The sequence below is a fragment of the Taudactylus pleione genome, unplaced genomic scaffold (assembly GCF_031769625.1).
Source record: "Taudactylus pleione unplaced genomic scaffold, aTauple2 ptg000021l, whole genome shotgun sequence".
In the NCBI taxonomy this organism is placed as follows: Eukaryota; Metazoa; Chordata; class Amphibia; order Anura; family Myobatrachidae; genus Taudactylus; species Taudactylus pleione.
Genome location: NW_028284423.1, coordinates 3,017,982 through 3,042,980, shown reverse-complemented (window position 1 = coordinate 3,042,980; position 24,999 = coordinate 3,017,982). Strand labels below are relative to the sequence as shown.

Sequence of the window (24,999 nt, the reverse complement as noted above, 5' to 3'; positions counted from 1 at the left end):
AGGAAACTCCCACTTAGCCCTATGCAGGGAGAGGGTAAAGCCGCAATACGCTTGGAAACTTGAAAGCGTCTACTAGGGTGTGACCATGCTTCCGCTAAGAGATCTTCAAGCTGCGCAGAAGATGGAAATTCCACCAGTGATTTTTTCTATCTTTTGAAAACAGGAACCTTAGATCTAGGAGGTTGTGCCTCTTACCTCCACTAACAGAATAGGCATAACTGCTCTAAGTAGAGCTTCTATGTCTACATGCGACACAGTGCCCTTCTGAACAGCGTACGTCTCTCAATCCTCTTGAGGATTTACGACAAGTTGTCAATGGGATTAAGGTCTGAGGAGTTTCCTGACCATGGACTCAAAATGTCGATGTTTTGTTCCCCGAGCCGTTATCATTTTTGCCTTATGGCAAGGTGCTCCATCATGCTGGAAAAGGCATTGTTCGTCACCAAACTGATCTTAGATGGTTGGGAGAAGTTGCTCTTGGAGGATGTTTTGGTACTATTCTTTATGCATGGCTGAGTTCTTAGCCAAGGGAGTGGGCTCACTCACAATTTTGCCTGAGAAGAAACCCCCCACACATGAATGGTCTCAGGATGCTTTACTGTTGGCATGACACAGGTAGCACTCACCTCTCCTTCTACGGACAAGCATTTTTTTCAGATGCCCCAAACAATCTGAAAGGGGATTCATCAGAGAAAATAACTTTACACCAGTCCTCAGCAGTCCAATCCCTGTACCTTTTGCAGAATATCAGTCTGTCCCTGATGTTTTTCCTGGAGAGAAGTGGCTTCTTGGCTGCCCTTGACACCAGGCCATCCTGCAAAAGTCTTCGTCCTGTATCATGCTAACAGTAAAGCATCCCGAGACCATTCATGTGTGGGGTTGCTTCTCAGCCAAGTGAGTTCACAATGTTGCCTAAGAACACAGCCATGAATAAAGAATGGTACCAAACCATCCTCCAAGAGCAACTTCTCCCAACCATCCAAGAACAGTTTGGTGATGAACAATGCTTTTTCCAGCATGATGCAGCACCTTGCCATAAGGCAAAAGTGATAACTAAGTGGCTTGGGGAACAAAACATCGACATTTTGAGTCCATGACCAGGAAACTCCTCAGACCTTAATCCCATTGAGAACTTGTGGTCAATCCTCAAGAGTCAGGTGGACAAACAAAAACCCACAAATTCTAACAAACTCCAAGCATTGATTACGCAAGAAGGGGCAGCCATCAGTCAGTATGTGGCCCAGAATTGATTGACAGCATGCCAGGGCAAATTGCAGAGGTCTTGAATAAGAAGGGTCAACACTGCAAATATTGACTCTTTGCATAAACTTAATATAATTGTCAATAAAAGCCTTTGACACTTATACAGAAGTAAAATTACAAGCATTTCATATCATAGTAACATCTGACAAAAAGGTCTAAAAACACTGAAGCAGCAAACTTTGCGAAAATCAATATTTGTGTCATTCTCAAAACTTTTGGCCATGGCTGTACACTCTAAATAAACTAATAAAAGTAATCAAATAAAAATGGAGGACCATCTAATAGCCCCCCCTTAATAACCTGGTGCTCAGCTCCTGCTGGCACCAAACTTAAAACTGAGGTATAGAGGAGAGGAGCCTCGGCTTGTGGGTAAGTTGCTTTAACTATTTGGTGCCCAGTCTCTCCAGGTTACCCAGGGTAGGAAAAAGAAATTGTGTACAAGATCTTTACATTGGTAAACTAATTACCCTAAAACAGTGGTTCTCAAACTCGGTTCTCAGGACCCCGCACAGTTCACATTTTCCAGGTCACCCAGCGGGTGCACAGGTGTATTCATTACTCTGATACACTTTAAAAGATCCACAGGTAGAGCTAATAATTTCACTTGTGATTCTGTGAGGAGACCTGGAAACATGCACTGTTTGGGATCCTGAGGACAGAGTTTGAGAACCTGTGCGCTAAAATATCCAGAATATATGGGACCCTTCTGTGAGAGTCTTGTCGATTAAAATTTTATATTGTCAATCAATACCCAGAACAGAAGAATAGCTCATCGCTGAGAGGAATAAGCGGAAACATCGCTCCACCTCGGAACACTTACACACTATTTGAGAACGCTCTTTATAGGTCCTCTTGTATAACATTGCATTACCCTTGCAGCAATTACATCTAATGTCCATTTCCTAGGTTTTTCAACGTACAGTGATGTCCATTTGCTTGTTTCCAGCTAATGCTGCCCATCCACTAGGCGATCATACCTAGCGATGGAGCGATAACGACGGTCGTTATCGCTCCATCGCTTGGTAATCGCCCGCAAATCGGGCAGTAAAGGTTAAAAACGACCAGCGATGCGCGCGCCCGCTGGTTGTTTTTAACATCAATCATCGCCCAAACATGACGGTCAATCTGACGACCGCCGTAAGGTTGCCATGTTCGGGGATGATTGATCTGCATACACTGAACATCTGAACGTTCAGTGTATGCACTTCACCCCGCGGGAGACGACGGCGACGTAATTGTGCCGTCGTCCCCCGCATCGCTAAATGGATGGGCAGCTTAAGAAAGTGATTGCTATGTTAATTAACTGATTGAGCTAAATCTAAAGCTTTCCAAAATAGGAGACTAGGTACTTTCTTCTCAAGGATAATTGTTGTTAGCGTTTCCGGAGTTTGATTATCTCTATTCTGTTTGTTTATATCCCATGGATTAGGCAGCATTTAATATTTCCATCTCCATTATTATGTTAAATAACCTGCTCTCTGTTATTAGCTCTCTATGCTGTGTCTCATATGGATAATAATATCTCAGTATCAGATATATATTACCATCTCAAAGGACACATTTTTATATGGACTGTCTCTATCAGGCCTAACCTGATGGTTCATTGGATGCAACCCTAATCCCATGATAGTAGCTGTGGATATAAACAAAAATTGCAGTTAATTGAGGAGTTTAATTTTTTGTTTTAGAATTCTTTAAGTTTAAATGGTCAGCCAAAATGGAAGTTAATACAGAAAAAAGGGGCAACAAGAGGTCAAGAAGCTTGTTTGTAATGCTATTGTTTCCTCATGTCAATTGCTGATTATTTTAGTGGACAGAAAGTTAGAAGGAACCTCCATGAGTTAGTTGATTCCTGGTGCTTCCTACATTCTAAACAGAACGATTTTACCTTTTGCTTCCATCCATACTCTAGTTAACCTCTCACTTTCTTTGGTCAATGCATTCCCTAGACCGGAGTAGGCAACCTGTGGTACTCCAGCTGCTGTGGGACTACACATCTCAGTATGCCCTGACACAGTTTTAGCATACCCTAACAGCAAAACAGTGGCAGGGCATGATGGGCTGTGTTGTTTCACAGCATCTGGAGTGCCACAAGTTGGCTACACCTGCCCTAGACAGTGGACCTGCAAACTGAACGAACAATTATTGTACGATATATACTGTAAGACACAGCTAGAGGGTCTTTGTATTAATACATTGCTTTAACGACAACAGAAAAACCTCTAAAATCACACTATGGGATGTCCATAAATATGTTATCAGATGGAAATGCAAACAATTAAGAACATTCTCAAAAAGCACAGAGGGAACCTTATAAGAGTCTAAACACAAAAATGACACTTGCATTGAGTCAGCTAGAAGAGCCTTGAATAAATTGCTATTTCAGAAACCCAAGCCTGTGTAAAAGGTATAGAAAGCCCAGGGATGGGATTGAGAAGATGGGCTAATATAGAGGAGTCAGTCGTACCAAATTTTACTGAGCATTTACTGCTGGGAAGAGAGTTCTGTGAGCTTCCATTTGTTGGCAACCAAGTACCTGGCTGCATTGAGGATTTCAATGTTAAGCTTATCAAGTGTTTGTCCAGTCCCTCCAGAGGATATCCAAGATGAAAGGACACTTAAAGATTTAAATTATAAGATCATCATTAATAAGGTGGACTACATCATTCCAAAACTAAACAATCGAGGGACAGACCAGCCAGATGTGGACAAAACATTCTTTTTCACTCAACCCCTCCAGCAGTACCATATATTATAATAAGGAATTCTGTATTGTTACCCGCTTTCTCACTTTGGACCCCTGTGGCAAGGGCACTTGTTAAAATAGGTCAATATACAGTGAGCAATCACAATTAAACATGTGTCTTAAAGTATCTGGCCAAAAATGTGTCATAGTTACACAATCCAGAGGCACACAACTAGCAGGGATCAGCAACCGAGAGTTAGGCAAAGCAAGGTTCAATGAGAGTAGTCAAAAGCAATCCAGAAGTCAGAATCTGATGTTCATTCGGAGTTTGCAGGGTGTGCAAAAGTGCAGATTCACAGAACAATCACATAGCACTGAGAGCTAGGTGGTGTCATTATTAGTGCTAAGGGGTGGAGTTCATATCACACACAGATTAATTGATAGCGCATGATCTGATACTCTCAAATAAAGACAGAAGCTGGAAACCCATCTCAGCCTAAAGTAATGTCTTTAAACACCTGAGGCATATTGACCAGTTAACTTACTGAAGTGGCACAAACTTTAAATGAGTGAAGAGGATTTATAACAGTCTGCAATATGTGGGGAACTAGTTTTCGCCTATAATATACAGTATAAGTGTCTTATTTACTAGGGATGAGATTGAAAATCTAAAGTCCATTTCCCTCACAGTGTATATCTGGTGGACCACTAAGATCAATTTCCAAACTAATTTCGTGTTTCAGGACAGATACCTGTTTAGCAGCTACCAGTAAAGAACAGAGATTATGCCATTCAGGGGCGGCTTATGTATACAGAGGTTTTGAAGTAGCCAGGGCCCAGATAATTTATGTTTCACTTGCTGGACCTTGCCACTAATTAATATACTCCTTACCGACTGTTAGTAAACAAATTATCCAAACAAGGAGACAACACTCTTTGATGTATTACAAATTATTTTCTTTTATTATGTAGCGTTCCAGTAATGTATATTTGCTCAATGAAAGGTTCTAAACAAATTATCCTCTTGCAATACCCTCCTCTCGTGTTCAGTAGGCCATTACGAAAGGCATATTACACTTATCACCTCTACATGTTTATAATATCAGAGTCTTGGGAAAGCAATCAAGATCCTTAAAGTGCATTGCTGTTTATAGGACAGAAGAGAGGACACATGAGGCGGATATAGGCAATCACTGCATCTACTGTATTATCTTTGTGCGATAACAAGATGCAGAAATTGCAATAGGAAAAGAGGAAACAAAGTTGAAATCTTCTCATTCAGAGCCCATTAATTTACAATTTTACAATTAATGTAAAAGAGAGACATTCAGTTGTGAAGTGGGGTCTTGGGTGCAACTCCATACAGTCACCATGTCGGACTATGACACTTCAGTTTTGTTTCTGTTTTACATCAGAGTGTATCAGTATATAGAAAAAAAGGATACAGTCTTCATAAAAAGTAGTATTTTATACAGTGCCTAAAGGAATGATTAGAATAAAATCCATTAAATCTACCCTGTATATGGACGTTCATAGCTCATTAATGCACTTATTTGTAAAGTGCAACTTATTTCCACTTGATAATTGGTGACATTTTGCCACTTCTTGGGTTATTTATGTATGTACACTTGTTCCAAAGCTTAGCGGGTCAATGTTGTCATATCAAAGTCTGACAAATGCAACTCCCAAAAGAAAATGATTGTGAAACATGATTATTAATTAAAGAAAGAAAAGTAAAACTCATCCTATAGCAATATATTTACCAATACTGCACTGTGGTCATGCCGGAAGTACGGGTATTACAGTATATTTTGGCAAGGAGTGCTATTTATTCAAACTATTGGAGATATATATATATCACATATCTCTGCTCAACAGTCTGTCCACAGAGCCGAGTGCTGGATATGTGTTTGTGGAGCCTATGGCATCCATGCTTTTACACTAGTCCTCAGTGGCCAAGCTGTACCCTTAGGAGCAAAGTTGTTTTTGAGCATCCGAGTGCCAATATGGCCACCACATACTGTGACTCCGAGGGCACCTCAAGGCAGAAAAATACAGGTATCTTTGCTTTATTGCAAGTGTCAGCTATAACTTATTCCTACAAAAAGTCACATCCCAAAATTAGTGGTTTATAAAACTAATCACTAATTTGTTTTACATAAGGGTTGAAGAAGGATTGGTTGCCAGGACTTAGGAAAGATGTCTGCCCTGAAGTAATGACTGGAGTATTTGCAGGAAAATGGACAGTCTAAACAAAAGTGTAGTACGTCTATGAGGGAAACGTTTCTGAATACAACAATGACATCTTGTAAGTAAGTAACCAAAGAAAACAATATATAGTGATAAGGATATGAAGGAACATTAACATGTCACTGTAATGTACAGAGGCACTAAATGGATTGTAGCTACTACAACCCTAAAGCAACCTGTGGAACTGTAGTATTCTTCCATGGAATGCATTGCCTAGCCTGGCCACTGTAAGGAATATCTGCAATAAGAAAGTACAATAAAATACAGCACATTACACACAGCGTGCTCCCAGGCTGGTCATGTATAACACTGACCGCGCTGGCTTCCATGACACTTAAGTGTCCCTCATCTGTAGGGACACTGCAAGGTAGATCAGAAGTCAGGATTTATTGGTGTATTCAATAAAGGACATTCTTCTTTAAAGCCCTTTACATTGCTACATGGCCTGCGATATGTATTTACCATCTCTGACTGGACTTGATATATTCATACAGAACAAGCAGGTAAACAGCGCATACATAAACCAGAACAAAACATTTTCTTTTCTAAAATTAAAAAAGAAAAAGAAAACAAAAAAACAAAAATACGTAGTGCAAAAATCTCACACAATTCATATAAAAAGTTCAGTTGGCACCAAAGGTGATAGTCTGTTTTGTGGGAGGGTACAATGCAATGTCTGCTGCATACTGTTAACATCTCTGAACAAAGTTCTTTGGAAATATTCCCGTTCTTCCATGGAGTTCTCCGCTCATCCATTCGTTATCAACTGACTCCAGTGCAGAGATTAGATCACCGGCCTGTCAGGGAAGAAGGAGACTTACTTACACATGGCATTCTATTACTTATTCATACGTGGCTTTTTAAAAAAAATGTAAAAAAAAAGTGATAAGAGGTAATGGGTCTGATCCTAAGCTGCACCCAGAAGCTCTCAGAGCAGTGTCTATTGGCTGTCGCCTGTCTGTGACTTTATGCAGATGCCATTACAAACTCCTTCCCTTGTGTACAACCATGCGGCCAAATGTGTAAGGGCTGAGACTCCCACTTTCTGCGTCCGGAGATGCAGTAATAACGATTGGTGCGTCCTTAGACGCCACTGTCGGTCGCACCATTGAAACTTGCAGCAGCCCCACGGCAGATGCAGCTTCTCCGCCTGATTATGGCCTCCTATGCCTGCAGCTCTGATCGCAGCAACTTGCATTAACGTGTCCGCGACACTCCCATAACACGCCCACTGACAAGACCATATTTGCATGCACTAGTAGCCCCTCCCAGTCACCGCCCATCACTTTTCCACAACATTTCTGATACTGTGCGTCTCGACCTCAATGACACCTCTGTGCGTACGCTAAAAGAGTCTTTAGGAATTTTGGCGAATGTGCAGTTGCAAAAAATCGCTCAGCTACGTGAACATCTGTATTGAGTGTGGCTCTGACTCAGACTCAATGTGTGTTGCCTTAGACATTGATTTCTCTATAGACTGTCAAAACTGGATTATTAGCTGAGACAAGATCAGTTTAAAATTGAAGCGTGCGCGACGCCATCATTACAAATGGCAGCTAGACTCCATTTTAGAAACAAGAATCTGCAAGACGCCATTTTATGACCAGCGTCATTTCAAGTTACAACTCAGGAGCTAAGAACAGGGCATCTGGAAAAGCAAGCTTTCTGAGTAAAAGTAAATAGAAATAGACAATGGGTATTTTTACATACAAATTGGGAATCCCTGGATGCAGATAAAGTAAAGTTGTGGCAATTGTGATATACACAATTGGATTTGTCTGAATCCTACACAGGATGGCCCCAAACTTCACAGCTTGAGGTGATAATACATTTGCATTTCACACAAGAGTCTAGGAGAACAAAATAGGTTTTTCCCTTTGAACACAGGACAAGTGGGGGCCTGCTGACAGAAGGCATGTAGAACTATCTAGCCCAGCATGTCACACTGCTAAAATGTTCACTCAGTGAGAGTTAACTGCACCCTTCTTCATACACATATTAATACGTCTTTATACCAAACCCTGAATACCCACACATTTCATATTCACTCATAAGGTTCAATAAGCATCAAAATGTATGATTTAAGTTGGTTTAGTTAGTTTAAATGCTGAGAAATAAAGGTATTTGATAACTAAGGTATTATACATGATAAGCAAGTTGTGTTTGGTTTTGTTCTGATGCGTACGCTTTTTACAGCATTCCGGTGTTATCGGTGGAGAGATCGCATCATGCAAACTCAAGTTATGGATCGCAGAACTTACAAGCAACAAAATGTTTAAATGTTAGAATGTTACAGAGGGCGTTACTTCAGCATCAGTGAGAGTCTATTTGAACCAGCCTGTTAAATGTGCTGTAACATACGCTTCTCCTCTGGGAACCAATGACATCAGCAAGAAACTTCCCCATTGTCCTGTTTTAGTCTGGGGGGGATAAATATGTGTGCCCGGATACTGGTTTTTTAGTCCATGCTGAATGTTGTATGAACTAAGGGTCTCTTACTGATGCCTATCTCCGTGTCCGGAGGCGCAGCGTATGTATACTGTACTTGGGTCTGTATTATTTCCTTTTACGCCTAAATTGTGTATGTATCAATTGCGTGTAACTGACTGAACTTTTACCTGAATAATACTTGTGCGTTGGAACCACAGATTCCACTCCTGTCTTTATTTGCGGTCAGAATGCGTATGCAAATTGGCGTTATTCTTAGAGGTTTATAGGAAGGATTTTAGAAGGTATAGGCAGGGGTATATAGAGGTTCATTTTAAAATCAACAAGACACATCATTCTAATGAACGAAAGGTTAAACACAAAAGGAAGCAGATTAAACAATAACTATTATAGGATGAGCTGCATTCCTCAAAGTACCTTAAATGAAAGTTCATCCTCGTTCTCCCCGCAGAAGTCATAAAGTGCCCTGGCCTTTGCTGGCATTCCTTCCTGAGATGGCCGTGCTGTAAGTCCTGCAACACAGACACAGAAATCACCATGTGCACCTTATAGAAACCTTCAGGTTGCTGCATGGTCCTTTCTGCGATCACACCTTAACTTATAGTTAGTCGTCACGCTATTGTATTAATAATGATATATAGCCTTCATTGTAAGTGGACCTGTCTCCTTGTGGATGTAAAAATGATAACCCTGGATAAAAATAATGTTTGCAGGGTTTTGCTCTATACCATGAAATGATCAGTGCTAAACCTATGCTTGTGTGATTTAGCAGTGTAAATAACTTACATTTCCAAATCCCCATCCTGCAGCAGCCTACAGTACACATGCACATGCTGAACTGCATACAAATTACAGACACTTCCCAGTCCCAGCTTATCACTGACAGGTCTACGAGTGAGTCCATATTAAACACATGTAAGTGGGTACAGACCTCAGACTGAGACAGCCTACTTGTCGTGGCTACTGGAGGAAGTAATCAGTCATCAGATTTGCATAGAGGGATCTAATTCGGGGAAATAATTAAAGGGCTTTACCATGTAAGCAATGCAGCTTGTGTGATGAAAGAATATTTGGAAAGTGTTTTTTTTGTTTCTTTTTAAAACTGCACCATCCCAATTTGTAGAGAAGCTGGGTCAATTTAAAATTGTATTATATGTTAAGTAAACTTTACTGACTTAATACATGAAACCTATTCAATATATAATCACACAAAAAATGTGCATTTCTAGTGTGACTGTATGGCCAGACATTCCTTAGCTGTAGCAAATACTCAATATGCAGAAACTGGCAATCGTGTCTCACTATCAGAGATGTACGGCTGTATATATAAATCATACACCTAACACACTGAATCCATTTCCCCATTACAATTTCCAGTTGTTGGCAAAGCTAATCTGAAAGATTTAACATTCTGCTGTCCATCCATCCTAAATGTGGCAGGAAGATTACTAGTGTATATATCTGAGGCTTTGACATTTTAAGCTCAACACACACCTGAGCAGAGCTGTACAAACGCTGCTGGCAAAATCCCTTCTCTGCCATTCAGTCGACCTTTGTACCACTCCGGGTCCAGGTGCTCTATAATCAGGATCTTGTCTCCTTTTCTGAAGGGCAGGTCAGCTTCTGCTTCTGCAGTAAAGTCATACAGTGCTTCACCCCATTCCCCAGACAGGCGGCTCTGTTGTAAAATAACAAGAAACCAGAGGCATGAGTAGCTTGGGTATGGAGCGGCAGCTACTTAAACCTACTGTGGGTATGCGTGGCAAGTAAGGCTGATATAACAGTTGTCATATTTATTTTAACTTAATAGGAGACACTGTTTCACAGCTAAAACATTAATTCCCATTTGTTTATGCAGCAAAGACAACTGTGTACTGTGTGGTTAGGGGACCCCAGTAGCCCTACTAATTGTTTGATGTTGGGGGTCTTGATTTTTTATATAACCAGAAATACACATTCTGGGAATAATTGTTCAACATTGTAGTGAGAAATTGTTACTGTATTTTCTGGGGAGCCAGCGTACTGCAGTATGACACTCCAAACCTTCATTACGTATCAGGTACAATCTTACTGCTGCCCAATGCGTACCTGTGCCGATGATCCGGACACTTTATTCTTTTGTGAATCCCAAGAATCTGGGGTTAAGAAAAGAGAAAGAGAAAAAGTCATGAGAGACTGGCAGTCACTGGCACTGTCACAGCAGCAGGTTCACGTCAGGTCATTTTACCGCACAGTATTACTTTGGAGGCACTGATTTATGATTTGAACCAGAAACAAGTGACCCTATTTATTTATGCCACAGAAGTACCTGGAGTCTTGTTTGGCAAGTCTTCCACAATATCCACAAAATTGATTGGAAAGATCCCAATACGTCCTCTCAGCTCCCCTTTAACCCATTCATCGTTCATGTATTCTCTCAGGATGATAGTGTCACCTTCACTGAAGCTCAGCTCGTCTTTCTGATCACCTATAAATTCAAAACGTGCCACACACCGCGGGCCCCTGGGGAAAAGCATTCATACCTTCAGATCAGTATTGTGCACATGTATCTTGTCTATATTTCAGAAGGATACCTCGCTGCTTTATAGTGTTTGTAATTATGAGAGAGAAAGATAACACTGCAAATATAGTCATTTGTGATATTGAGAAATTCCACAAGTGGTCATAGAATCATCATTTAGTGAATGACAGTGAATAAATAGTAATGTGTAGCCACCAGTGGTCATAGAATCATCAATTAGTAAATGACAGTGAATAAATAGTAATGTGTAGTCAAAAGTGGTCATAGAATCATCATTTAGTGAATGGCGGTGAATAAATAGTAATGTGTAGCCACCAGTAGTCATAGAATAATCATTTAGTGAATGACAGTGAATAAATAGTAATGTGTAGCCACCAGTGGTCATACAATCATCATTTAGTGAATGGCGGTGAATAAATAGTAACGTGTAGCCACCAGTGGTCATAGAATCATCATTTAGTCAATGACAGTGAATAAAAGGTAATGTGTAGCCACCAGTGGTCATAAAATCATCATTTAGTGAATGACAGTGATTAAACAGTAATGTGTAACCACCAGTGGTCATAGAATCATAATTTAGTGAATGACAGTGAATAAATAGTAATGTGTAGCCACCAGTGGTCACAGAATCATCATTTAGTGAATGACAGTGAATAAATAGTAATGTGTAGCCACCAGTGGTCATAGAATCATCATTTAGTGACTGGCGGTGAATAAATAGTAATGTGTAGCCACCAGTGGTCATTTAGTGAATGACAGTGAATAAATAGTAATGTGTAGCCACCAGTAGTCATAGAATAATCATTTAGTGAATGACAGTGAATAAATAGTAATGTGTAGCCACCAGTGGTCATACAATCATCATTTAGTGAATGGCGGTGAATAAATAGTAACGTGTAGCCACCAGTGGTCACAGAATCATCATTTAGTGAATGGCAGTGATTAAACAGTAATGTGTAGCCACCAGTGGTCATAGAATCATCATTTAGTGAATGGCGGTGAATAGATAGTAATGTGTAGCCACCAGTAGTCATAGAATAATCATTTAGAGAATGACAGTGAATAAATAGTAATGTGTAGCCACCAGTGGTCATAGAATCATCATTTAGTGAATGGCGGTGAACAGTAATTTGTAGCCACCAGTGGTCATAGAATCATCATTTAGTGAATGGCAGTGAATAAATAGTAATGTGTAGCCACCAGTGGTCATAGAATCATCATTTAGTGAATGGCAGTGAACAGTAATTTGTAGCCACCAGTGGTCATAGAATCATCATTTAGTGAATGGCAGTGAATAAATAGTAATGTTTAGCCACCAGTAGTCATAGAATAATCATTTAGTGAATGACAGTGAATAAATAGTAATGTGTAGCCACCAGTGGTAATACAATCATCATTTAGTGAATGGCGGTGAATAAATAGTAACGTGTAGCCACCAGTGGTCATAGAATCCTCATTTAGTCAATGACAGTGAATAAATAGTAATGTGTCGCCACCAGTGGTCATACAATCATCATTTAGTGAATGACAGTGAATAAATAGTAATGTGTAGCCACCAGTGGTCATAGAATCATCATTTAGTGAATGACAGTGAATAAATAGTAATGTGTAGCCACCAGTGGTCATACAATCATCATTTAGTGAATGACAGTGAATAAATAGTAATGTGTAGCCACCAGTGGTCATAGAATCATCATTTAGTGAATGGCGGTGAATAAATAGGAATGTGTAGCCACCAGTGGTCATAGAATCATCATTTAGTGAATGACAGTGAATAAATAGTAATGTGTAGCCACCAGTGGTCATAGAATCATCATTTAGTGAATGGCGGTGAATAAATAGGAATGTGTAGCCACCAGTGGTCATAGAATCATCATTTAGTGAATGGCTGTGAATAAATAGTAATGTGTAGCCACCAATGCTCATTTAGTGAATGACAGTGAATAAATAGTAATGTGTAGCCACCAGTGGTCATAGAATCATCATTTAGTGAATGGCGGTGAACAGTAATGTGTAGCCACCAGTGGTCATAAAATCATCATTTAGCGAATGACAGTGATTAAACAGTAATGTGTAGCCACCAGTGGTCATAGAATCATAATTTAGTGAATGACAGTGAATAAATAGTAATGTGTAGCCACCAGTGGTCATAGAATCATCATTTAGTGAATGACAGTGAATAAATAGTAATTTGTAGCCACCAGTGGTCATACAATCATCATTTAGTGAATGACAGTGAATAAATAGTAATGTGTAGCCACCAGTGGTCATAGAATCATCATTTAGTGAATGACAGTGAATAAATAGTAATGTGTAGCCACCAATGCTCATTTAGTGAATGACAGTGAATAAATAGTAATGTGTAGCCACCAGTGGTCATACAATCATCATTTAGTGAATGGCGGTAAATAAATAGTAATGTATAGCCACCAGTGGTCATAGAATCATCATTTAGTGAATGACAGTGAATAAATAGTAATGTGTAGCCACCAGTGGTCATAGAATCATCATTTAGTGAATGACAGTGAATAAATAGTAATGTGTAGCCACCAGTGGTCATAGAATCATCATTTAGTGAATGGCTGTGAATAAATAGTAATGTGTAGCCACCAGTGATCATAGAATCATCATTTAGTGAATGACAGTGAATAAATAGTAATGTGTAGCCACCAGTAGTCATAGAATCATCATTTAGTGAATGACAGTGAATAAATAGTAATGTGTAGCTGTAGCTTTAGAACAGGAGTAAACAGCCAATATCTAGAAGTGAAATAAAGAAACTCTGGCCAGAGTATTATCTGTGTGACATCTCTCCCATACAGTTCCCAGCAATGCCACTCACAATGGTGATTGATGCCATGAAGGAGGGTAAGGGTGTTGGGGAAGAATGGTGGGTGAAAAGGGGCAGTAGAAACGGGGTAAGACCCTCTCACATTACTACTAATTATGTATTTATGTGAATATGCATACCCTGCTTGTAACACAACTCTGTACAGCCCGATAACGCTTTCTGTATAGTAATGATGAAAGTCTTATCACGTTGGGAATTTAAGTTCCAGCCCAGACATTAGATGGCTCCTGGCACTGGGCATCTTTTTTGTGGACGCCTTGATTAAACTCAAACTAAACATGCAGAGATCAGCTTGTGTTTAGATTTATGTGTGAGATGAAATTCAATATGATACATCGCTACATAGTTTTCAAGACCAAAATAAGTGGCATCTCCTTTCCTTCTCTTTAAAGGGAGTTCCAGGAGAGGACAACAGGAGGGTGATGGCCTGTATTGTGTATAGATTGTAGTTTACTTCTAATATGTACTTATTCACTGTATGCACCTCTGTGACCATGGACAAAGCAGTGCCTTAGCATTGTTAAATCTTTAAGGGTCAATTAATTTGCTGTTACTGTAAGAGGCCAAATAATGGTTCCTGACAAAAGTATGTTTCTGTTGCATAATGACGGGGTGCAATTCTCCCCCTGAAAAGAGGGCCATGGCCATGTCTTATGCTGGGTACACATTCAGCCACGCTACCTTTGCGTGTTTTGGATGCGAAAACTTTTTGTGAGCACGCCAGATTTCCTCCGTATTCAATTCCCAAACAGGTGAAAACGGGACCCGGCAAATGTGAACCAGGCGAAAAGCGCAGGTTGAATTGGGGGAATCACTCTGAAAAAGATGGGCTGACTTCGGAAATCATTATGGTAGTTTAGTATTAGCCTTAATTGAACTAGTTAGGGTACTTAAGTGGTGGTAATTGCTTGCTACTAGCGTCTTGGTAAAAGTGGTGAAGAATGGCATAAAGCTGTGTTTTTTGGAGCAAATAAGAAGTCCCATCAAATTTGGGGTGCTTGTAAATGGGTACTATCATATTTTTATGTCTCTAATGTGTAGTTTAGAAAAGTGAAATTCCTCCTGCATACAAGCACCTGCAATTCCAAAAACACTTCTCCCCTTCTTAGAGCATCCCCAGAAGGTTATTTCGCTAGTCTTTGAAGATGTCCCTCCACTCTTTTAATTTTCACCCCAAATTTCAAAGGCGTTTTATGGGGTGTTCCTGGAAATGTAAAATTCTTCTTTTGGGTGAATTGTCCATGGGGGGGGAGGGTACAAAGGGTTTTGAGTGGTTACCCAACATCTGCACCCCAAAATATAGATTTTACACTTTTTTTCACCTGCTATTCTGTGGAGAAAAAAGTATTGCCTATTTCAGTGCCTTGACTTCACGCATAAGCAACAACGGACTGGTATTTGAATACGGATAAGAAAACAAAAGACAACATTTTCCGAAACCCCCCCCCCCAAAACACGTGAAAACGGCTTTTCGCTCCTAATTGCATACGGTCTTGAGAATCAGCTCCTTTATCTCTCACCTCACCTACTAAGACACTGTTGCAGTCTTGTTATTCCAAGAATCTATTTGTCATAAATTTTAAACTGATACAACTCATACAAATTCACATACACAGTTATGATACATGTTATCAAACATCATACGAGTAGCAGAAGTGGGGTGTTCTCTGCCTGTCGAACATGTGCACTGTCGACCTTTTGTCCCTGACAGCCTATTGTCTGTCCACCATCTGTTGTTGATCACCTATGCCACACCCGTATTTCTTTACTTTCTTTATAATGTGAAATAATGGGACAATAATTTCCAAGAATATTTTGGTTACACGTGATTGGGGAACACTTTGCTCAAAGTATCTTTATCTGACATTACAAGTATACATTTTTTGTTCTATATGCCAATTAATTTTTTCAATTTCCGAAATGATCCTGACTAAAGCAAATGGAGGTACAATAAATAATAAAGTATACAGTACATCTATAAATTGTTTAGCTATGTGTGTGCACCATATACAATACATCATTACTTTTATACATGCTTACTTTATTGTAGATGCAGAGGAGTTTCTCTTCTGAGTCACCTTTTCTGGAATATCAACCTAAAGTAATACATTTAGAGATAGTACTCATTCATATGCCCCATTCCACACATAACAGCCGCCATTGGGCCATTCTTGTATATGCAAATATATTACAATCCAATCAGAAATGTTATAACTCATATAATAGGAGTCATAAATCAGCGTGTCAAAGGTCATCATCCTCATAACATCAAGCATCTATGCAGTGAATTTCCTGAGCCCACGTAGCTGGCAAATTCAGAATAAGTTTCTCACTGGCTGAAATGCCATCTGTTATAATATAGATCTGCATTTCATAAATAATAGTAGAAACAGATGGATTACAATTCACAGCATTCAGGGGCATTTGTGCCACTCACCTTCCCCCTCCCAAAAAAGTTACTGTACTAGGGTGATTGCTATCAGAAGTAATAGCCATAAGCATGTGACACAGCTCTCTGGTTGGAAAACACTAGAATTATAATCCTACAGAACAAGGAGGCTACAAGAAGTGTTTTGTGGGCTACAAGAAGTTGCATTCTCTTAGGGCAGAGGTTCTCAAACTCGGTCCTCAGGACCCCACACAGTTCACGTTTTCCAGGTCACCCAGCAGGAGCACAAGTGTATTCATTACTCACTGACACATTTTAAAAGTTCCACAGGTGGAGCTAATTTTTTAACTTATGATTCTGTGAGGAGACCTGCACTGTTTGGGGTCCTGAGGACCGAGTTTGAGAACCCATGTCTTAGGGCACTGCAAACAAAAGAAACAGAGGCTTAATACACTGCAGAACTTGTAAGCTTAATATTGGTAATGCCCGTAATTGCAATAGGGCAAACATTTTATAGACTTAAACACATGTTCATCTTCTACACTTGTCCACAACTCCACTATTTAGTAGGTTTGATACATTTCCCCCTTATGCTTCTGAAAAACACTATAAAAACAAAAACAACATATGTTGCATGACCCTACATATCACCTATACATTAGAGACTTTTTATAGAGACACCTATATGGAGATACAGTTATGTGATCTATATTACAAGTTTGATATACTTTTGTAAGCCAACTAAAAACCCAAATGTTTGTTCATTTTTTATTTTATACTCCATTCGCTCTCCAGCACGGGAGACAGTATTATGATTTGTTTGTTTCCATTGCTACAGCAAGTGTTTATATACGGTAATCTCTAAAGTAATGGACAGGCCTTTATTATCAGATCATTGCTGAGCACTGTAAAACTAAGTGGGGTGGTCTGCAAATGGTTCATTTCGGTTTCACTGCTTATTTTGTGTTGTACTATTACCAAGCACAAAGAGACAATCCAGAAAGCAACTATAGTAAAATAAAATGATAAAATGTATGGCTGGACCCATAGCTGTGGCAGAAGCTGTGTAAGCAGGTATTTGCATGTATGTGTCCTATGACTGATGCATGCTGTCTGTAGGTGATGTGAATGTCCTACGTAAATAATAGCCTGTCACTATGGTCTGCCTGCTCCTCTGTGTCCAGATATATAAAATACGGGAATACAAATGCAGACAAAACTAGACACAGTAAACAGTAAAATAATCCAGGACCCAAGGCAGTTAAATCACCACTGTACAGATGTATTTACCTACCAATATTCTGACGTGATTGGCTGGAAATATGCCGCTGTTTCCATGACATTTCCCTCTGTACCACTCATTGTCTACCTTCTCCAGCAGGTACACAATCTCCCCTGAGCTCAGGCTTAGGTCATCTGCATGTTCTGAAAAGTGGCAATGATAGGATCACTACGTTAGTACAAAAGAAACGCTTCAAGAGGGAATAACACTTTCATAACTTCATAATATTATCTACGAGGCCCTGTGACTGTCCATGGACAAGCTCCAACATTAATATACGACACCAGTCCTGTTTTCTGATGATACTCAATGGGATGCAGTTCCTGCATTTTATTATCATTTTTAATTCATATAATTAGTACTGGAAGAAATCAGGGAAATAATTTCAGAAATGAATAAAATAAGCATCTGAACAAAGCTACTATAAATCTTGTGACTTTGGGAGAGTACCAGCACCTTTTTGTCACAGAAAAACACACTGTATCAAAAGGTACATGTTTTAATGGAGACATTAATGGATGATTTAGAGATCTTATTCCTCTTTATTGAACGGCTTCACCAGATCAGATTCCCATTTAAATTGGCATGGGTCTCTTTCAGCACCAGAGGACATTATAGGGAGTGGAGCGGATACCTTTAGAAGAATGACAATATAGACCGAGACAATCAAACTCAGAGACAGGCCAGCATGGAAGGGTGTGACTGCATAGAGTGAAAAAAAGTGTCTAATCTGGTGGCTCTGCTCCCTAGTAAACCCAGGAAGTTTCATCAGGTCATCATATAGAGAGAAGATTCCCACAGATGGGAGGGTGCTCAGGAGTAAGTACCTATGTTTAGACCAGATCACTGATGTGTGAAGTGAGACCGGGGAAGAAAGTGGGGTTTCTCCACAGTGGGATTATTTGGGCTCTGAGGGATATACATTGCCCATTTTGTTACAGCGTGACAACAGAGCAAGAGATTGACAGAGTAAAGGGTGGGAACAGGCTTCCTGGGGCCTATAGCCAAAGAGGGAGCAAACAGCATGACCATCTAACAACATAATCTCTATATCCACCCTTGTGGGGAATGCCATTGCACACACTGAGGTGATCTGGCCGACTAATAGTGGATGAGGCCCAGGCCACCGGCCACAGAAGATAGCTGAATGATACAAAGGGATTCTTGTTTGAGCAAAAAAATTGCATCACTAATTTTTGAAGCGAGCAGAGGACCAGTGGGGGTCAAAATATAATTTTGACAACTGCATTCTACCCAATCCAATATGCGCTGGACATTGTAGTGTGGTGTTTACATGTACAAATGTAGCAACTGCAACTCCTGTGATGTAGAGATCATAGCATGTCAATGACTATCTCCTTCACTTACTTCAAGGGGAAGCATGCGATAACGCTCTCTCTCATTGGAACCAAAATGTTGAGCCAAGCAAATTAAATGACAAATGTGACAGATACATAGGTAGAGAGATAGATGTAAAGGGGTCTGTGTACAAAGCCTTGGAGGGAGATAAAGTACCAACCAATCAGCTCCAGTCACTTTACAGTCTGTGTTTGAAAAATTAGTTATTTGGTACTTAATTTCTATCAACTTAATTTCTCTCCAAGGCTTAGTACATAGACCCCAAAGACAGGTACACAGAAATTGGCACTTAGTAAGGAATTCACAGTATGAACACTAGAGGGCCCCAGTGCTGTTTTTTCAAAAGACTTCTAGAAAATATATACATGTATTAAATTAGAGGACCTAAATTCTATACGACACCTATATTTTACATGCTATTCAGTGCTAAAAAGGAAGGAAAAGTACCCTTAAAAAGTTTGTGTCAACTTTTTAAGGGTTTTGGCCTTGTACTAAAAATTTGTATATGACTAATAACCACGTCATCAGACGATCAGTATTTAAATCTTACTTGTGTACTTTATTTAAGAACCAAGAAAAGGATAAAATACACTAACATTTGTTTATTAAAAATAGGTAACAGTAACATGTCCTCTTGTGTTAAGTACAGGCTACACAAAGCCTGTTGGAGAAGAAAATATACTCTCCCCTCACTCGTTCAGCCTATAGAAATACAGACAGCTCTTTTTTAATGACATGTAAGTCTCTACATCCTTTTATTTAAGTAAATACTTTCTGAAGATACAATACTTTATTTTCATTAATTTTACATGATGGAATATGGCTGCACCACTGACACCTAGTAACATGGTCGGAGCAAGTCACCGTTGGGCTTATGTGGATATAGAATTGTAACGTTGCACTTGTGTAAAAGCTTTTTATAACTATATTGTACTGTTCTTCCTCTGAAGGTCTGACCACCGGTGATAAAATTGTACTTTTATTTTTACCCTTTAAAAAAAAATAATAAATAATCTCTCATTCATAGTAGGGCATCACAAATGAACGCAAGGTTAAGGTTTTGTGTTAAAACAAAGAAAAGGTTTAGGAAAACATGTGTAACATGGCAGCCCTAACCATGCTATTGGGGCTGTACAGCATGCTAGTAAGATGACACCGTAAGCTAAATAGCCTGGCTCACCAAGCCAAGGAGCCTCTACGGTATGAACAGTGGTGGGTAACTACCGGCTATTCAAAGTCTGTATTAAATAAAATAGGACCCTTCACATGTCATAGTTTTCAATATTTTTTTATTACTTTATCAAAAGTTTTAAAGTAAAATGTAAAAAAATAGGAAAAAGTTCTTTAGGTTGATAATAAGTACAGTAACTACAAAAATACAATAATGTCAATAGCTTTCTATACCCATAGCAAAAAGAACCTGAAATATACAGTCAGGTGCATAAATATTGGGACATTGACAGAATTTTCATATTTTGCCCTCTATTCACCACCACAATAGCTTTGAAATGAAACAAGCAAGATGTGCTTTAACTGCAGACTTTCAGATTTAATTTGAGGGTAATTACATCCAAATCAGGTGAACGGTGTAGGAATTACAACGGTTTCTATATGTGCCTCCCACTTTTTAAGGGGCCAAAAGTAATGGGACAAACTAAACAATCCTCTATCTATCTTTCACTTTTTAATACTTTGTTGCAAATCCTTTGCAGGCAATTACAGCCTGAAGTCTGGAATGCATAGACATCACCAGACGCTGGATTTCATCCCTGGTGATGCTCTGCCAGGCCTCTACTGCAAATGTCTTCAGTTCCTGCTTGTTCTTGGGGCATTTTCCCTTCAGTTTTGTCTTCATCAAGTGAAATGCATGCTCAATCGGATTCAGGTCAGGGGATTGACTTGGTCTTTGCATAACATTCCACTTTTTAGCCTTAAAAAACTCGGTTGCTTTTGCAGAATGCTTCAGGTCATTGTCCATCTGCACTGTGAAGTGATGTCCAATGAGTTCTGAAGCATTTGACTAAATATGAGCATATAATAGTTCCCGAAACACTTCAGAATTCATTTTGCTGCTTTTCTCAGTAGTCACATCATCAATAAATACAAGGGAACCAGTTCCATTGGCAGCCATACATGCCCACACCATGACACTACCACCAACATGCTTCACTGATGAGGTGGTATGTTTTGGATCATGAGCAGTTAATTTCCTTCTCCATACTCTTCTCTTCCCATCACTCTGGTACAAGTTGATCTTTGTCTCATCTGTCCATAGGATGTTGTTCCAGAACTGTAATGGCTTTTTTAGATGTTGTTTGGAAAACTCTAATCTGGTCTTCCTGTTTTTGTGGCTCATCAATGGTTTACATCTTGTGGTGAACCCTCTATATATTCACTCTTGTGAAGTCTTCTCTTGATTGTGGACTTTGACACATATACTCCTACCTCCTGGAGAGTGTTCTTGATTTGGTCAACTGTTATGAAGGGGTTTTTCCTCACCAGGGAAATAATTCTTCTGTCATTCACCACAGTTGTTTCCCGTGGTCTTCCGGGTCTTTTGGTGTTGCTGAGCTCTCCCATACATTCTTTCTTTTTAAGAATGTTCCAAACAGTTGACTTGGCCACACCTAATGTTTTTGCTATCTCTCTGATGGGTTTGTTTTGATTTTTCAGCCTAATGATGGATTACTTCACTGATAGTGACAGCTCTTTGGATCTCATATTGAGAGTCGACAGCAACTGATTCCAAATGCAAATGTCACACCTAGAATCAACTCCAGACCTTTTACCTGCTTAATTGATAATGAAATAACGAGGGAATAGCCCACACCTGTCCATGAAATAGCTTTTGAGTTGATAGTCCCATTACTTTTGGCCCCTTAAAAAGTGGGAGGCACATATAGAAACCGTTGTAATTCCTACACCGTTCACCTGATTTGGATGTAATTACCCTCAAATTAAATCTGAAAGTCTGCAGTTAAAGCACATCTTGTTTGTTTCATTTCAAAGCCATTGTGGTGGTGAATAGAGGCCAAAATATGAAAATTATGTCCAATGTCCCAATATTTATGCACCTGACTGTATAATGAGGGGAAGAAGAGACGGTATCCTTTAATAGGTGGCAGGGCAGTGAGAGGTCCGCCGCTGCAAGTGTACATTTATGTATATAAAGCAACACTAATCAGGATTTATCTCCATCCACTTTATCTCTCTTTAAGGCTTAGTACATAGACCCCAGAGTAAGCAGTGGTTTCACTTAACTTACCTCCTACAAAGTCATGCAGCACCAATGCATGAGGTGTATGGCTGTCTTCCATTCTCTGGGGCAACTCCTTAAGACAAGGAAAGAACAATCATGTTAAAAGTAAACAACTATTTTACAACCTTATGAAGAGGTTCTAAATGCTACATGGCCATTAATTGTTTTTTATGATGGACAATACCCCACGTGATGTCAGAGCTGCATTAAGGCATAGGTGGTGGAGACAACTGCATCTCCATCTAATCAACCCAATATTCTTCACCATTGTGGCCCCCTAGGCAACACTGTAGCCTAAGTGTTGCTACTGGGCCTCAGCAAATGTTGACTAACAGCAGCCTTGCCCTGTCTCTCTTCTGCTGTACTCCAGTTGCCATTGAATTAGACTAGTCACCATGGAATAGGCACTAGATATTGCGCTGGTCACCTGGGAATCAGCTTTTGTAATGCAAAAGGGGAACAGTGCTGGAAAAGTCCTGGATATGGGAGTGGGAGGTGTGATGGCAATACTCTCATGAAGAGCGGAGAGGGCCAGAGGGAGTGTCAACTGAGATGTTGGAGGAGGAAGAGTGAGTGAGGATGAGAAGTTAAAACTGGATTCTGTAGGGTAAGAGGAGCCAGTGAACCAGTTTAAAAAGAGAAGATGTTCAGCCAGAGTGACGAAATTAGATGATGAGAGAAGCAGCATTGAGGATAGATGTAAGAGGTGGGAGAGAGGAAGACCAGACAAAACAGGTTTTAGTAGTCCAGGCAGGAGATGATGAAGGCAAGAATAAGAGATGTGGTTGCTTCCAGGTTGATCCTGTAGATGTTGCAGAGTTGACAGCAGCAAGAATAAAAGATAGCATAAAGGAAAAACAGGAAGGATTCAAGGATGACACCCAGGCAGCGGACTTTGAGTGAGCGGTGAGAGAATAGTACTAGAAACAGAAATAGAGAGGTGGGGAGGAGAAAGGATACTGGAGGGGGGAGACAATAAGCTCAGTCTATCGCATGTTAATTGTAAGAAAGTGCAGAAGCATCCAGGAAGAGATAGACGAGAGAAAGTTGGATGTGCGACACACAGTGTAGGACAGGTCAGTGAAAGAGATATTCGTATCATCATTAGTATACATGTGGTAATGGAGACAGAAGGAGCTGATGAGATCACCAAAAGAGAAAGTGCAGAGTGAAAAAAGAAGGGGGTCAAGGCCATAGTGGATGGTGATAGGAGAAGGTAATGGACTACGTCAACAGTGGAGAGTGAGAAGGTCCAAAGAGTGTGTTGGCCAACATTAGGAGGTGGGGATGGAGCAGGAGAATGGATTTAGAATTAAATTTCCTGAGGGATAGTAGAACTTGAGGAGGAAAATATATTAGCAAAAACAATAACCGATGAGGGAGAGGGCAGAGAAGGGAATCAAAGGCGGCAAAGAGGTGGCAGGAGTTGGAAGATTTTGAGGAGATGCAAGATTTGACATAAATGTACAAAAAATAGATATATAGGTGGCGCCAAGAAGGAATCTTTGCTCTGAAGCCTAAGGAGAAACAGGTGTTTCCCAGCTAAACCCCAAGATATACAGTTTAAAAGTGGAGGTATATCTGGTGCTGAGAGGGGAATAGTAATGAACCATAGAAATGTCAATTGACACTATAGGCCTATAATGTCTAAACAATCCCTTACTCCTCAAATAGAAGAGCTAATTAATAAAAAGGTTTTTTAAAAGCATTGTCTTTACTAGTGGTGTTCTTTATGCTGTTAAATTAGTTTATCTATGACAATATTTTGATGTGTACTATGCCATTAAATGTAAAAAAAAAATAGTTTTCACTCACTTTTCCTGAGTAAGAGGTGTGACCCACGGTATATGAGGTTGTGATGTCTCTCTCTAGACAAACTCCCACAATTATTAATTATCTATTCTATATGAGGTGTAAGGGATTGTTTAGTCACACCCTATAGGGTCTGACATTTCTATGGTACATTACCATTCCCCTCACAGCACCAGAGATACCTCCATTGATATGAGATGAGACTGTTTGGAGATAGAAAGAGTAAAGAGCAGTACAGAGGAAAGTTAGAGAATAAGTGGTATTTTCTCCAATGTTGTTCCATGATGCGAGAACATTTTTGGAGGTTGCAGGTCAGTCTAGACCAGGCCTGACCAACCTGTGGCTCTCCAGCTATTGTGAAACTACACATCCCAGCATGCCCTGCCACCGTTTTAGCATTCCCTAATAACAAAACTGTGGCAGGGCATGCTGGGATGTGCAGTTTCACAACAGCTGGAGAGCCACAGGTTGGCCAGGCCTGGTCTAGAGTGGCAGGGCTGGGGTGTAGAACAATGATGTTTGATAGTAACTGTTGGGATAACAAATTCAAGGGCAGTAGTAAGGGTGGATTTATAGTGAGAAACAGCCTTGTCGGGGAAAAAAAAGTGTGGAGATAGTAGAAGGAAGAAAAAGAGAGAAGGCTAAAGCACGTTATTGGTGTTTATTCTGGTTATCCTTACTGGTTATTTATAAAACACCACATTGGGGCACTTTACTAAAATCTATGGGAATAACTACCATAGGTGCAAGGGGTGCAGGTGCTATGGAGCCCAGAGCTGAGGGGGGCCCATCTTCCATGTCAAAGTTACATGTGTTATATACATTTTTCACTATAGGATGTTACATAGGGGCCCTTACAAACTTTTGCCATGGGGCCTT

At 39.9% G+C, this 24,999-nt stretch overlaps 1 protein-coding gene across 3 annotated transcripts in view; it reads right to left on the bottom strand.

Annotated features, from left to right (window-relative positions):
• Window positions 1-4,908: 4,908 nt before the first annotated feature.
• SH3D19 (SH3 domain containing 19) overlaps window positions 4,909-24,999 on the bottom strand; it is a 115,137-nt gene continuing 95,046 nt past the window's right edge. For all 3 annotated transcript variants that reach the window (XM_088448293.1, XM_088448304.1, XM_088448314.1), the window contains 8 exons: window positions 22,315-22,381; window positions 17,703-17,833; window positions 16,060-16,115; window positions 10,956-11,149; window positions 10,736-10,782; window positions 10,142-10,325; window positions 9,065-9,159; window positions 4,909-6,996 (listed from right to left, as the gene is read on the bottom strand). In XM_088448293.1, the coding sequence (XP_088304419.1) occupies window positions 6,889-6,996; window positions 9,065-9,159; window positions 10,142-10,325; window positions 10,736-10,782; window positions 10,956-11,149; window positions 16,060-16,115; window positions 17,703-17,833; window positions 22,315-22,381 (882 nt within the window). In that variant the 3' untranslated portion in view covers window positions 4,909-6,888. The remainder of the gene's footprint in view (window positions 6,997-9,064; window positions 9,160-10,141; window positions 10,326-10,735; window positions 10,783-10,955; window positions 11,150-16,059; window positions 16,116-17,702; window positions 17,834-22,314; window positions 22,382-24,999) is intronic.